This window comes from Chiloscyllium plagiosum, unplaced genomic scaffold, assembly GCF_037043375.1.
Source record: "Chiloscyllium plagiosum isolate Xiang-an unplaced genomic scaffold, Cpla_swu_hap1 HiC_scaffold_21, whole genome shotgun sequence".
Taxonomy (NCBI): domain Eukaryota; kingdom Metazoa; phylum Chordata; class Chondrichthyes; order Orectolobiformes; family Hemiscylliidae; genus Chiloscyllium; species Chiloscyllium plagiosum.
In genome coordinates, this window is record NW_028270159.1 from 14,105,363 (window position 1) to 14,121,574 (window position 16,212).

Here is a 16,212-nt window from a genome sequence, read left to right on the forward strand (position 1 = left end):
ACCACTTCGACTGGGACAACATAAGAATCCTAAGTCAAGCCAAACAGAGACATGCACGAGAATTCCTAGAAGCATGGCATTCCTACCGGAACTCTATCAACAAACACATCGACCTGGACCCCATTTACCACCCTCTGAGAAAAAGAACAGAAAATGACATCACCACAGGAAATTACATCACCAACCCAAGGAAACCTAAACACACAAATAGAAAGCGGTTCACTAACACCAGTGCTTCACCGGAGGCTCACTGATGATGTTACCTAGTATGGTAATGAAACATCTGAAAACAAACATTCCAGCTCAGCGAGCTAACTTACATCCAGAAGAAGCCCCTCATCTCTGTTCTATCTGGGCGATACCTTGCTCTGAGATTATGCCATCTAGTCCTAGACACTCCCACAAGGGGAAGTCACTCTACCCTGCTAAATTCCTTTGGAACTTTGTACATTTTCAATAAGGTCCCTCTCATTCTTCAAAATTCCAATGAGTACAGACCCAAGCGACTCAATCTCTCCCTTTTAGACAGTCTCTCCATACCCGGTATCAGCATAGTGAACTTTCTCTGGGCTGCCTGCAATGCTTTCCTGGATAAGGGGCCCAAAACCATTCATGATATTCCAGCTGTGGTCTAACCAGTGCCTTGTTTAGTTTTAGACAAAACCTTCCGAAGTTTTATACCCAATTCCCTTTGAAATACAGCCAACATTCCATTTGCCTTCCCTATTACCTACTGAACGTGGATGTCAGCTCCACTTGGTTCAGGGAGTCATGTTTATTGTAACCTTGTGTTCCCTCGACCGATAGTCAGGGTTTCAGGCCAGAGGCTCCCTCAGGTTATCACACATCTCAAGTGATGGCCGGTCACCCAGGACATCATCCCTCGCACCACCGCACCCCAGCAGCCATCTGTGCCATCATCTCACCAAGCCACTGATCTCCCCAGCCTCACCTCCCACAGACACCTGCCACCACACCCCCTCACCTCAGCAGCCACCATCTCCCACCTATAAAGTGTCCCCTATTTTATTTCCAGCGTCATTCACCTTTGGGCTAGCGATGAATAAAATTTGGTATCGGGGGAATAGAGGGCAGAAGATAAAGTGAAAAAGAATCAAGGGTAGTTTTTCACTCAGCGAGAAGTTTGGGTCCGAAATACATTGCCTGGAACTGTGGTGCAGGCGGGTTCAATTGAAATATTTAAGAGAGCTTTGGATGGCTATTTGGATAGAAATGGTGTGCAGGGATATGGTGGAACAGACAGGAGATTGGCGTCAAGATTAGAGTGGTGTTGGAAAAGCACAGCAGGTCAGGCCGCATTCAAGGAGCAGGAAAATTAACATTTTGGGCAAAAGCCCTTTTGCCTGAAATGTCGAATTTCCTGCTCCTCGGCTGCTGCCTGACCTGCTGTGCTTTTCCAACACCACTCTAATCTTGACTCTGATCTCTAGCATCTGCAGTCCTCACTTTCTCGGAGGAGATTGGCACTCAGTAATAGGACAAATGCTGGCACGATGGGCTGAATAGCCTCTTTCTGCACCGTAACGATTCTGTGAAGTGTGGCTTGGCTGCAGCAACATTCCTGTCCCAACAGCACAAGTGTTTTTGTTTTAAAGTAAATTTTTGCTCACTCATTCCAGAACCTCCAAGCAGATGGTTTCCAGGCCATGGATGATGTTGCACTGTATGCAAGCTGGCTGGCCACACAGCCAGTGTACTGTGTGGAAAAGTTCCCTTGACTAGGAGTCACTGGCTTCCTTTCCTTCTTTATTTTTGTGGTTTTTTTTCTTTTAGTTCCTTTCAAAAAAAAGAACAGCGCTGCATACAGAATAGAATAGGAATTCCCGAAGGTTTCTATTCTGACCTTTTTCCTGAATTTACCGCGTTTGAATGCCTCGAGTTTTGTGTAGCACCAGGGCGAAATATTCAGGGGGCTGCTTCAAGCTCGAGCGGGGGAGGGGGAAGGATTGGGGAGCTCTGAGGGATGAGGATGGTCTGAAGCTGATGGGAAAAGCAATAATCTACCTTTATACAGGCTGTGGTTAGGAGCAGCAGAGAACAGTTACCACACCCACTGACAGGAAGATGGCAAGAAATGAGAGGGAGTCATGAACACAGCCCCCACTCCATTGTGGAGACCAGCCTTCCATCCATTGACTCTGATTACACTTCCCACTGCCTCGGGAGAACAGCCAACATCATCGAAGACCCTTCCCACCCCGGTTGTATTCTCTTCCATTGGGCAAAAGATACAAACGTTTGGAAACACGTACCAACAGATTTAAAAAGAGCTTCTTCCCTGCTTTTTTCAGACTTATGACCATACATCTCATATGTTAGAGTCAAGTGTGTGGAAAAGCACAGCAGATCAGGCAGCATCCAAGGAGCAGGAGAACCAACGTTTCGGGCAAGAGCCCTTCATCAGGAAAGAGTCAAACCTGACTGCCCCGGCCGACCCATTGCCTCAGCCTGCTCCTAAATAAAAAAAGATCTCCAGCATCTGCAGTTTCTCTCTCTCTAGGTCTACCACCATATTCAGTCTATTACCTTGATGTACATATGTAAGGGATGATTTCATAGAATCTCTACAGTGTGGAATCTGGCCATTCAGCTAACACCATCCCTCTGAAGAACATCCAACCCAGAATCACATTTAGCTATACTCCCACATTTAGTGTAGCCAATCCACCTAACCTGTATGTCTTTGGACTGTGGGAGGAAACCAGAGCAAACCTGGGCAAACACTGCGAGAAATGTGCAGACTCCACACGGTCACCCGAACATGGAATCGAACCTGGGTCCCTGGCACTGTGAGGCAGCAGTGCTAACCATTGAGCCACCGTGCCACTCTGGTAAGCTCACAAAACAATATCTTTTACTGTATCTTGGTTCATGTGACAATGATAAAAGAAATCAAAGGGGCCTAGCAGCTGTCAAAACTCAGTCCAAACAATATGGCTGCCATTGCAGCCTCAGAATTTGCAACTGTAAAATCGCATCCTGCAACCCATGGTTTGGTATCTGATGAATGGTGAGTGCTGCTGGGGATATGGTACAGAAATGACCTTGTTACATTTAGCAACGGTGCTGGATACATGCACCAGACTAACCCAGTATCTCCTCCTGCTCAACATGCATCTCTTTCATGTCTGTCTGGTACTGAATTTTGGCCCATTGTATTTCTTTAACGTCTTTTACACTTGCACACAGCAGCAGCAGGAACAAAGCACCCTTCTGCTCTCTAGTAAATGTGTGAATAGGTAAGGGATTTACTTGTTTTCTCAGGGTGCCTGCTGCTTGCTGACCCAATGGGCTGACAATTAGCGTGGTCTCATCTTCCTCTTTATTTCCCAACGTTAGGTTGGCCAGGAGCTGCTCAGTGCCTGAGCTTTTATCTTCATCCTTTGACGTTGCATCTCTAGCTGGTGCGTGACCATCCCTGGCTTTCATCTTGTAAGACGCAGGCTGATGGTGCTCCCTGTCTGTGTCATTAATGCACATTAAAGTGTCAAGGAGCTGGAAGTTGGACTGGTTGCTGGGTAACATCTGTTTGTCTTCACCTTCCTTGGGTTCGATTGCACCGATTGGACTTGCAAACATTTCCGTTGGCGTCTTTAGACAGTGATGCTGATCAGTTTCTGCAGGTCCTTGAATCTTCTGATTGGGAACTGTTTCCCCTTCAATGTCCTCTTTTCCATTAGTGTCAGACCTGATGCCTGATGAGCGACCAGGCTCACACCCTTCCTGCAAAGAGTTGGTGGAAGACCCGGCGACAACACCCTTTGGACCCTGTGAGTTTGTTTCCAATAGACACTCTGTTGTTTGCACATGGTGTGGGTTTGTATGATTGCAGACATTTGCCTTTGTTTGCTGCACGCTGGTCACCATTTCCACCCCATCACCATCTTTCCATCCAGTTACCGACGCAGTATCAGCATAGACAGGGTCGTTGCATTTCAACAGTGAGAGCTGACCAGTCTCATCTGCAAAAGTTATGAGAAAAACATCAATATTTTCATAAGTTATTGGCACATTTAATGATGCACCCATTACTAACTCTCTGAGGAAGGTTAACATCAATTGGGAGGTCATGTTGCAGCTGTACAGGACATTGGTTTGGCCACTTAGGGAATATTGCGTTGAATTCCAGTCTCCCTGCTATAGGAAAGATGTTGCTAAACTTGAAACAGTGCAGAAAAGGTTTACAATGATGTTGCTTGGGATGGAGAGTTTGAGCTATAGGGAGAGGCTGAATAGATTGGGGCTATTTTCCCTGGAGCGTCAGAGATTGAGGGGTGACATTATAGAGGTTTACAAAACTATGATGGGCATGGATAGGGTTTTTGGTCAAGGTCTTTTTCCCAGTGTAGGTGAGTCCAAAACTGGAGGACATAATTTTAAAGTGAGAGGGAAAAGATATAAAAGGGGCGTAAGGGGCAACGTTTTCACATAGAGGGTGATGTATTTATGGAATGTGAAAGTGATGGAGGTGGGTATAATTAAAAGGCATCTGATGGGTATATGAATAGGAAGAGTTTAGAGGGATTTGGGTCAAAGGCTGGCCAATAGGACTAGATTAATTAAGAATATCTGGTTGGCATGGACAAGTTGGACTGAAGGGTCTGTTTCCGTGCTGTACATCTCTATGACTCCAATTCATACTCATGAGAGATTGTACTCACCTGAATTTACATCGCAGATTTATGAAGGAGTTTATGGTCATTTCCTTTTCAAAATGCCCAACTCACACATTGTTCCACTTATCCCCACCACTTCCCGATTACAGATGGTGATTCAAGCTGTGGGACTGTCTCACTAATGCCAGTTGCTATTAGCACTTCAGAAACTGGACCTGACTTTCCGTATTGGGACTGGGATAACTTTAAATGTCAACAAAGTGTTACAAAAAACAGAATCAAAAGAGCTAAAATGAACAACGAAAGGAAACTAGCAGAAAACATAAGCACTGATACTAAAAGCTTCCAGAAGTAAATAAAATGATTAAATTCCTGATAGTGTGGAAATAGGCCCTTCGGCCCAACAAGTCCGCACTGACCCTTTAAAGACTAACCCACCCAGACCCATTTCCCTCTGAATCATGAACCTAACACTATGGGAAATTTAACATGGCCAATTCAGCTGACCTGCACATCTTTGGATTGTGGGAGGAAACCATAGCACCCGGAGGAAACACACACAGACACAGGGAGAACGTGCAAACTTGACACAGACAGCTGCCCAAGGCTGGAATCAAACCCAGGTCCCTGGTGCTGTGAGGTAGCAATGCTAATCACTGAGCCACCGTGCCACCCAGGAAGAGCATAGTGAACATAAATGTTGGCCTTTCAGAGGATGAAAATGGCAAGGTAATAATGGAAAACTCCGAGATGAGAGAGGCACTAAACTCATATTTTGTGCCTCTTTTCACAGTGGAAAATAATCATTTCTTCCCAAAAGCTGCAGTTACTACAGAGGAACTTGGTGAAATTAGAATAACTAGGGAAGAGGTATTAAGTAAACTGATGGGATTGATGACAGATAAATTCCTGGGGTCTGATGGCCAAGACCCCAGGGTATTAAAGAAGGTGGCAGCAGAGATAGTGGATTAGTTATAATATTCCAAAATTTCTTGGACTCTGGAAAGGTACCAGTGGATTGGAAACATGCTAATGTGACATCCCTATTCGAACAAAGGAAGATAGGTAAAAAGTAGGAAACTATAGAGCAGTTAGTTTGACCTCTGCTGTGGGGAAGTTGCTGAAGTCAATCATAAAGAAGGAGATAGCTGAGCACTTGGAAAATCAATTCACCAGTGTCAACATGAAGAGCAAGTTATGCTTGACAAACTTACTGGTGTTCTTTGAGGATGTAACCAGCAGGGTGGATCTGGTGGCTGTAGTATATCTAGACTTCCAGGAAGCATTTGACAAGGTGCCGCATACAAGACAGAAGATTAGATCCCAGAGGGTAGAATATTTGCTTGGTTAGAGGATTGGCTGACAGACAGGAAGCAGAGGGATGAGATAAATGGGTCTTTCTCTGGACAGTGAACTGTAACTAGTGGGGTGTCACAGGGTTTAGTTCTAAGACCTCAACTATTTACAATCTTTATAAATGATCTGCAAGCAGGGACAGAGTGTAACAGAGCATAATTCACAAATTATACTAAAATAGCTGAAAAAGCAGGATGTAATGAGGAGATAAAGAGTTTACAATTAGATATTGATAGGGTAGAAGAATAGGCTTAAATAGGCTGGAAATTGGCAGATGGTCCCCCTATTACTCAGAAGGAAATTGAGAAACAAACTTGTAAGGAGATCTCAGTTATCCGTAAGAATAATAGGGTGGTTATGGTAGTGGGGTTTAACTTTCTAAACATAGACTGGGACTGCTATAGTGTTAAGGGTTTTGGGTGGAGAAGAATTTGTTAAATGTGTCCAAGAAAATTTTCTGATTCAATACGTGAATGTACCGACTAGAGAAGGTGCAAAAGTTGACCTACTCTTGGAAAATAAGGCAGGGCAGATGACTGAGGTGTCAGTGGGGGAGCACTTTGGGGCCAGTGACCATAATTCTATTAGATTTAAAATAGTGATGGAAAAGGATAGACCAGATCTAAAAGTTGAAGTTCTAAATTGCAAAAAGGCTAATTTTGACGGTATTAGGCAAGAACTTTTAAAAGTTGGTTGAGGGCAGATGTTTGCAGATAAAGGGACAGCTGGAAAATGGGAAGCCTTTCGAAATGAGATAATGAGAGTTCAGAGAAAGTATATTCCTGTCAGGGTGAAAGGGAAGGCTGGTAGGTATAGGGAATGCTGGATAACTAGAGGAATTGAGGGTTTAGTTAAGAAAAAGAAGGAAGCATATGTCAGGTATAGACAGGATAGATCAAGATATAGAATGTGAGGAAATAGATAGTGACATCTTGAAAAGTGTCCATATTACAGAGAAGGAAGTACTAGATGTCTTGAAACACATAACGGTGGATAAATCCCCAGGATCTGATCAGGTGTACCCTCAAACTCTGTGGGAAGCTAGGGAAGTGATTGCTGGGCCTCTTGCTGAGATATTTGTATCATCGATAGTCACAGGTGAGGTGCCGGAAGACTGGAGGTTGGCAAAAGTGGTGCCCCTATTTAAGAAAAGGTGGTAAGGACAAGGAACTATAGACTGGTGAACCTGATGTCAGTGGTGGGCAAGTTGTTGGAGGGAATCCTGAGGGACAGGTTGTACATGTATTTGGAAAGGCAAGGGTTGATTAGGGATAGTCAACATGGCTTTTTGCATGGGAAATCATGTCTCACAAACTTGATTGAGTTTTTAGAAGAAGTAACAAAGAGGATTAATGAGGGTAGAACGGTGGATATGATCTATATGGACTTCAGTAAGGTGTTCAACAAGGTTCCTTATGGAAGACTGGTTAGAAAGTTTAGATCTCATGGAATACAGGGAGAAGTAGCCATTTGAAAACAGAGTGGCTCAAAGGTAGAAGACAGAGGGTGGTGGTGGAGGGTTGTTTTTCAGACTGGAGGCCTGTGACCAATGGAGTGCCACAAGGATCGGTGCTGGGTCCTCTATTTTCATCATTTATATAAATGATTTGGATGTGAGCATAAGAGGTATTGTTAGTAAATTTGCTGATGACACCAAAATTGGAGGTATAATGGACAGCAAAGAATGTTACCTCAGATTACAACAGGATCTTGATCAGATGGGCCAATGGGCTGAGGGGTGGCAGCTGGCGTTTAAATTAGATAAACGCGAGGTGCTGCATTTTGAAAAAGCAAATCTTAGCAGGACTTATACACTTAATGGTAAGATCCTAGGGAGTGCTGCTAAACAAAGAGACCTTGGAATGCAGGTTCATGGCACCTTCTAAGTGGAGTCGCAGGTAGATAGGATAGTGATGAAGGCATTTGGTATGCTTTCCTTTATTGGTCAGAGTATTGAGTACACCTTACTTCCAGCTCAGCACTGTCCTCATGACCTGTCCTACCTGCCAATCTCCCTTCCCACCGAACCGCTCCACCCTCGTCTCTGAACTATCACCTCCATCCCCTCCCCCATTCACCTATTGTACTCTTTGCTACCTTCTCCCCAGTACCTCCCCCACCCTCCCATTTATCTCTCCACCCTGGAGGTTTCCTGCCTCTGTTCCTGATGAAGGGCTTTTGCCTGAAACGTCGATTTTCCTGCTCCTCAGATGCTGCCTGACCTGCTGTGCTTTTCCAACATCACTCTGATCTAAACTCTGGTTTCCAGCATCTGCAGTCCTCACTTTGCCTACAGGAGTGGGTGGTCATGTTGCAGTTGTGCAGGCTGTTGGTTAGGCACTTTTGGAATATTGCGTGCAATTTTGGTCTTCTTTCTATCGGAAGGATGTTGTGAAACCTGAAAGTGCTCAGGAAAGTTTTACAAGGATGTTAACAGGGTTGGAGGACTTGAGCTATAGGGAGAGGTTGAATAGTTTTCCCTGTAGCGTTGGAGGTTGAGGGTTGACATTATAGATGTTTATAAAATCAAGAGAGATATGGATAGGATAAGTAGAGAAAGTCTTCTTACTGGGTTGGGAAGAACTAGAGGGCATAAGTTTAGGGTGAGAGAGGAAGATGTTAAAGAGACCTAAGGGGCAATCTTTTCACACAGAGGATGGTATGTGTATGGAATGAGCTGCCAGAGGAAGTGGTGGAGGCTGGTACAATTGCAACACTTAAGAGGCATTTGGATGGGTATATGAATAGGAAGGGTTTGGAGGGATATGGGTCGTGTGCTGGCAGGTGGGAATAGATTGGGTTGGGATATCTGGTCGGCATGGACGGGTTGGACCGAAGGGTATGTTTTCATGCTGTACACCTCTGTGACTCTCTGACTCTATGGAGTTTAATGTGCATGAGTGCACGGTTGTCAAATTTGCCTGGAAAACTAAAGGGGAAAATTATTTTTTAAAAGTGAGTCAGATTCAAAGTGTGTCAGTGCAGAAGGATCTGGGTGTCCTTGTGCATGAATCGCAGAAAGTAGGTATGTAGGTGCAGTGTATAATAAGAAAGGCAAATGGAATCTTGGCATTTATTGAAAAGGGACTGGATTATAAAAAGTATTGTTGTTACAACTGTATAAGGCGTTGATGAGACCACATCTGGAGTATTGTCTCCAGTTTTGGTTTCCTTACTTGAGAAAAGATGTGATGACCCTGGAGGCAATTCAGAGGAGATGCACCAGATTGATTCCAGGGATGAAAAGACTGTTGGTGTATTAGAAGCAGTTGAATACCTTGGGCTTATACGCACTCTGAGTTCAGAAGAATGAAGGGGGATCTGACTGAGGTATGTAACGTGCTAAAGGAGATTGATAAGGTGGATGTGGAACAGGTGTTCCCCCTTTGTGGAACAGTCTTGAACTAGAGTGAGAGGAAATAGGTTCAAAACTGAGATGAGTGTCACTGGTCAAAATCCTAGAATTCCCTCCCTAAGGGCATTGTGGATCGATCTACACCACATGGACTGCAGTGGTTCAAGAAGGCAGCTCATCACCACCTTCTCAAGGGGCAACGAGGGGCACATGATAAATGCTGGCCATCCAGCTATGCCTGTGTCCCACATGTAATAAAAAAAAGCAATACTTATTCTGTGAACCAGAAAGTGTTGCCTGAAGTGAATCATACCCATACTTTTTCATAACTTTATCCAGTCTCCATTTCCAACAGAAGTCACTATGTTGTTTACAGCTGGGGTCCCCTGGCTGATTTTTTATTTGAATCCCCTTTTAGCTAATCTGTGACAAATTATAGAAACCCAAGTTCATTCCACGTGCGATCAGTCTGTATCTTTGAATGATGCATGTACTTTTCTATTCATCTCAGTCCAAATATTTCATGCTTCACATCCTGGATCACTTGGAATGACAACTCCCTTACACGTTGCAAACTGTATTTTTAACTAGCCTTAACATTTGGCAGGACATGGACAGAGCAACATTTTGTTAATTGCTTTCTATAATTGGAATCATATTATGCAAACGACCTGTCTTCAGCATTCAGTGAAGGACAGGCTGTCATATTGAACAACCATTTTTATGCTTTTAGTGTTAACCAAATGCATCTTTCACATGCATAAGTAACAGTGATGCCATATACATATGAAATGTTGATAAAGTCCTTGTGCAACTTTAAATCTTTAATAACATGGATCTGGATATGCCAGGAACAGACTTAAAGATGTGTTCTATATTCAATGTATGTAAGTGGAAGCATCACTCAAAGTTTGAACGAAATACAGGTCAATCCTCTTGGATTCGAGATAACACCCTCTTTTGTTATATATTATTCATTCTGATATCCCCCACTTACCTGACTGAGAATGACTCCAATAACACCCAATCTAGAACAAAGTTATAGTTAACCCCTTACTTTGCAATACAAAACACATAGTTTATTTTGTGCGATATAGAATAATAGAATCCTTACAGTGTGGAAACAGGCCATTCAGCCCATCAAATCAACACCACCCCACTGAAGGAGAACATCCCATCAACCCCAACCCATCCTATCCCTGTAACCCTACATTTCCCATGGCTAATCCACCTAACCTGCACATCCCTGGACACTGAAGGCAATTTAGCACAACCAACTCACCTAACCTGCACATTTTTGGACTGTGGGAGGAACCTGGAGCATCCAGAGGAAACCCACACAGACAAGGGAGAACAAGGCTCAAATGTCCCTGGTGATGTGAGGCAGCAATGCTAACCCCTGAGCCAACATGCCGCCCCAAATTGACTGAGCAATAAATATTGGCCAAGACACAGGGAATAATTCCTCTGCTTTTCTTCAAAATAGTAGGTAGACAAGCAGGACACTGGAAGAACACAGCAGGCCAGTCAGCATCAGGAGGTGGGGAAGTTGACATTTCAGGTGTAACCCTTCTTCAGGACTGCTTGCACATCACCCCACTCGCCTCCATCCAGGGCCCCAAACAGTCCTTCCAGGTGAGACCTAAATTCACCTGCCTCTGCTTCAACCTAGTTTACTGTATCCAGTGCTCCCGATGTGGTCTTTTCTACATCAGGGAGACCAGACATAAAGTCAGGGCACATTTCACTGAGCATCTCAGCCCAGCCTGCAGAGTACACCAGACCTCCCAGTCACCATCCATTTTAATACCCCTTCTCACTCCCTTTCTGACATGACCATCCTTGGCCTCCTCCATTGCCACAGCAAATCAGACCGCAAACTGGAGGGACAACACCTCATCTTCCGCCTGGGCAACCTACAGCCCGTTGGACTCAACATTGAGGTCTCCAATTTCAAATAACTTCCCTTCCCATCCCCCGACTTCCCTTCCCAGCCCCCCCCTCCCTCCCTTCCATTCCTCTGATCGACTCTTCCTTCCAGCTACCAACCAGATTCATTCCTCCCATTGACCAACCAGGTCATAACCTCTGCCTGTCTTCACCGATCCCCACCTCACCACCCTGCCCCCACCACCCCCTTTACCTGCAGCTCCCCCACACCCACCCCCAGCCCTGACGAAGGGTTACACCCGAAACGTTGACTTCTCCACCTCCTGATGCTGCCTGACTTGCTGTGTTCTTCCAGCCTCCTGCCTGTCTACTTTGGATTCCAGCATCTGCAGGTTTTTCTTTTGGTCTCTTTCTTCAAAATAATGTCATGGGATCTTTCACATCCCTCCAAACAGGCAGTCAGCATCTTCACTTTAAATTCCATCCGAACATAAGAAGATAAGAACGAGGAGCAGGAGCAGGCCGTCCGGCCCTTCGAGCCTGCTCCACCATTCAATATGTTCATGGCCGATCTTTGTGTGGTCTCAGCTCCACTTACCCACCCTCTCACCATGTCCTTTAATTCCTATATTTTTCAAACAAAATCTACCTTAGCTTTAAAAACGCTTACCGAAGTAGAGTCAACTATTTCCCTGGGCATGGAATTACACAGATTCACAACCCTCTGGGTGAAGACGTTCCTCCTCAATTCAATCCTAAATCTGCTCCTTCTAATTTTGAGCCTTTGCCCTCTTGTCCTAGCTTCATCTGACGGTGGAAACATCCTCTCTACCACTATCTTACCGATTTCCCTCATAATTTTAAATATTTCACTAAGATCTCCCCTCATTCTTCTGAATTCCAATGAATATAATCCTAGTCTACTCAGTCTCTCCTCATAAGCCAACCCCCTCAACTCCCTATCAACCAAGTGAACCCTTTCTGCACCCCCTCCAGTGCCAGTACATCCTCTCTCAAGTAAGGAGACCAAACCTGCACACAGTACTCCAGGTGTGGCCTCACCAGCACCGTGTACTGCTGTAACATAACCTCTCTGCTTTTAAACTCAATCTCTTTAACAATGAAGGACAAAATTCCATTTGCCTCCCTAATTACATGTTGTACCTGCAGAGCAACCTTCTGGGATTCATGCGCAAGGACACCCACGTTCCTCTGCATTATTAACATAATATATTCCATCTGGGCAAAAACAATGACTGCAGATGCTGGAAACCAGATTCTGGATTAGTGCTGCTGGAAGAGCACAGCAATTCAGGCAGCATCCGAGGAGCAGTAAAATCGACATTTCGGGCAAAAGCCCTTCATCAGATGAAGGGCTTTTGCCCGAAACGTCGATTTTCCTGCTCCTCGGATGCTGCCTGAACTGCTGTGCTCTTCCAGCAGCACTAATCCAGGATTATATTCCATCTGCCAGACCTTTGCCTACTCGCTTAAAGTATTTATGTTCCTCTGCAAAGTTTCACAGTCCTGTGCACACTTTGCTCTGTCACTCATCTTAGTGCCATCTGCAAACTTTGATACACTACACGTGGTCTCCAACTCCAAATCATCTATGTAAATTGTGAATAATTAGATTAGATTAGATTCCCTACAGCGTGGAAACAGGCCCTTTGGCCCAACCAGTCCACACCGACCCTCCAAAGAGTAACCCACCCAGACTCATTTCCCTCTGACTAATGCACCTAACACTATGGGCAATTTAGCATGGCCAATTCACCTGACCTGCACATCTTAGGACTGTGGGAGGAAACTGGAGCACCCGGAGGAAACCCATGCAAACTCCACATAGACAGTCACCCGAGGCTAGAATCAAACCTGCAACCCTGGTGCTGTGAGACAGCAGTGCTAACCACTGAGCCACCGTGTCGCCCAGTTATTGTCCTGACACTGATACCTGAGGCACACCATTAGTTTATGATTGCTAGCCATTTATTCCCACTCTTTGCTTCCTGTTAGTCAACTAATCCTCTATCCGTGCTAATAGTTTACCCCTAATGCCATGCATCCTTATTTTATGCAGCAGCCTCTTGTGCGGCACCTTGTCAAAGGCCTTTTGTAAATCTAGGTTCACCACATCCACTGGGTCCCTGTTGTCCACCTTGCTCATAATGTCTTCATAGAATTGCAACAGGTTAGTTTAACATGACCTGCCCTTCATGAGCCCATGCTGCATCTGTACAATGGGACAATTTCTATTAAGATGCCTTGCTATTTCTTCCTTGATAATAGACTCAAGCATCTTCCCCACTACAGATATTAAGCTAATTGGCTATAATTCCCCATCTTTTGTTTACCTTCCTTTTTAAACAGTGGGATCACGCTTGCTGTTTTTCAATCTGCTGGAACTGCCCCAGTGTCCAGCGAAGTTTGGAAAATTACCACAAGTACATTTGCTATTTCTTCCGCCATCTCTTTTAGTACCCTGGGATGCATTCCATCAGGGCCAGGAGACTTACCTATCCTTAGCTTCATTAGTTTGCCCAACACTAGCTCTTCCGTAATAATGATTGTTCTCATGTTTTCTTCAGAGCTGTTTTTGTGGCTTTCTGTTGACCTTTAAAGCTTTCTCAATCTTTTAGTTTCCTGCTGATCTTGGCCATTTTGTATGCCCTCTCTTTTAATTTGATAGCCTCCCTTATTTCCTTAGACACCCATGGCAGATTACCCCTCTTCTTACAGTCCTTCCTTCCCACTAGAATATGCTTTTGCTGAGCACTTTGAAAAATTACTTTGAAAGTCCCCTACTGCTCGTCAAAAGTCCCACCATAAAACCTTTATTTCCAGTCTATTTTAGCCAAGTCCTCCCTCATCCTATTGTAGTCTCCCATGTTTAAGCAAAGGACTCTGGTATTGGATTTTATCTTCACACTCTCCATCTGTATTCTAAATTCAACAATTTCCAATAGTGCTCCCTCAGTACAGTACGAGAGTTGCAGCTTGTTCTTGTGCTGAAGCCCTGGAGTGGGACTTGAACCACTGAATCATTCAGAAGCAAGTGTCCTACCACAAATAGAAATACTCCCCTTTCTCAGGCATGAAATCTATGGATTCAAGTCCCATTGCAGAGACTTGAACACGACATCTATTCTCACACTATTGTAATATCAAAGGAGTGTGTAGTCGTCAGAAATATAGACATTTTGATGCGATGTTAAATTTGGGGTCCTCTTCCCTCTCAGGTCACATTCCACTATTTTAAAAATAAGTGACCGAGTTCTCCTGCCCAATATTTATTACTTAATCGACATCACTAACAGTCTATCTGGCAATTATCACATTACTGTTTGCAGGAGCTTGTTATGAGCAAATTGGGTACGAAGAGATCTGGGTGTTCTTGTACACCAGTCAATAAAGGTAAGCATGCAGGTACAGCAGGTAGTGAAGAAGGCTAATAGCATGCTGGCCTTCATAACAAGAGGGATTGAGTATAGAAGCAAAGAGGTTCTTCTGCAGCTGTACAGGGCCCTGGTGAGACCGCACCTGGAGTACTGTGTGCAATTCTGGTCTCCAAATTTGAGGAAAGACATTCTGGCTATTGAGGGAGTGCAGCGTAGGTTCACGAGGTCAATTCCTGGAATGGCGGGACTACCTTACGCTGAAAGACTGGAGCGACTGGGCTTGTATACCCTGGAGTTTAGAAGACTGAGAGGGGATCTGATTGAGACATATAAGATTATTAAAGGATTGGACACTCTGGAGGCAGGAAACATGTTTTCGCTGATGGGTGAGTGCCAAACCAGAGGACACAGCTTAAAAATAAGGGGTAGACCATTTAGGACAGAGATGAGGAGAAACTTCTTCACCCAGAGAGTGGTGGCTGTGTGGAATGCTTTTCCCCAGAGGGCAGTGGAGGCCCCGTCTCTGAATTTATTTAAGAAAGAGTTGGATAGAGCTCTCAAGGATAGTGGAATCAAGGGTTATGGAGATAAGGCAGGAACAGGATACTGATTAAGGATGATCAGCCATGATCATAATGAATGGTGGTGCAGACTCGAAGGGCTGAATGGCCTACTCCTGCACCTATTGTCTATTGTCTATTGTCTAAACTGACTGTCGCAGTACAATAGTGATCACATGTCAGATGTGCTGATGAAGTTCTAGATCACTGTATGACAACTCTACATTGTGAACGGTGCAACAGAAATGCAATTTGCTTCTTGTTCTCGACTTCAGTGTTACTGATTTAGCTGCTGACTCCCACAGGAATTTACTATTGCTACTAGTGTTGGATTCAAACAGAAAAACTCTTGAATTATCCCAGAAACTGGCATTTGATGAATTTGTTAAAAAACACTCACCACTAAAAGTTTACAAGAACTGGTACACAAATTAATCAGTTGGGATCTCTGACTACTAGTTGTTTTTTTTAAAGTCACTAGGAATCATTTTGGCTGTGGTATTAATGTAAAACTTATCTTCCGAAATGACAGTGATCACGGGTCTGAACGGTGCTGTGGTTTGAGCTTGTGGGTGTAAGATGCAGTGAAGGTGATACATGCAGAAGGCAATGGGCATGGGCGGCAAGGTGGAAATCGGGTTCAGTGGTGTTTTGTTTCTTGATGTGTTTAAATTATTCAAGGATTGAATCATTAGTGAATGTATATTTAATTTCTTTTCATGAGACTCCATGTGTTACCTAATGAAGAAGAGCTACAAATAGAATTGAACTTCCAGAGGAAGTGGGTACAGTTACAATGTTTAAAAAACAATTGGGTTAGTACATGAATAAGAAATGTTTGGAGGGATATGCACAGGAAGGTGGGACTAGTTTAGTTTGGGATTATGGATGGCATGGACTGGTTGGACCGAATAGTGTATTTCTGTGCGATATGACTCGATGAGGATCTGATCAGTTGTACCCTAGGACTCTGTGGGAAGCTAGGAAAGTGATTGCTAGGCCCTTTATTGAGATAT

General features: G+C 44.3%; 1 protein-coding gene across 1 annotated transcript in view; it reads right to left on the reverse strand.

The window, feature by feature from the left end:
* Positions 1-16,212, reverse strand: part of LOC148146101 (uncharacterized) — a 39,743-nt gene that overhangs the window by 8,985 nt on the left and 14,546 nt on the right. Inside the window, exons 5-6 of the mRNA XM_087998682.1 lie at positions 11,837-11,854; positions 3,274-3,983 (exon numbers count right to left, since the gene is read on the reverse strand). Of these exons, the coding sequence (XP_087854808.1) occupies positions 3,274-3,983; positions 11,837-11,854 (728 nt within the window). The remainder of the gene's footprint in view (positions 1-3,273; positions 3,984-11,836; positions 11,855-16,212) is intronic.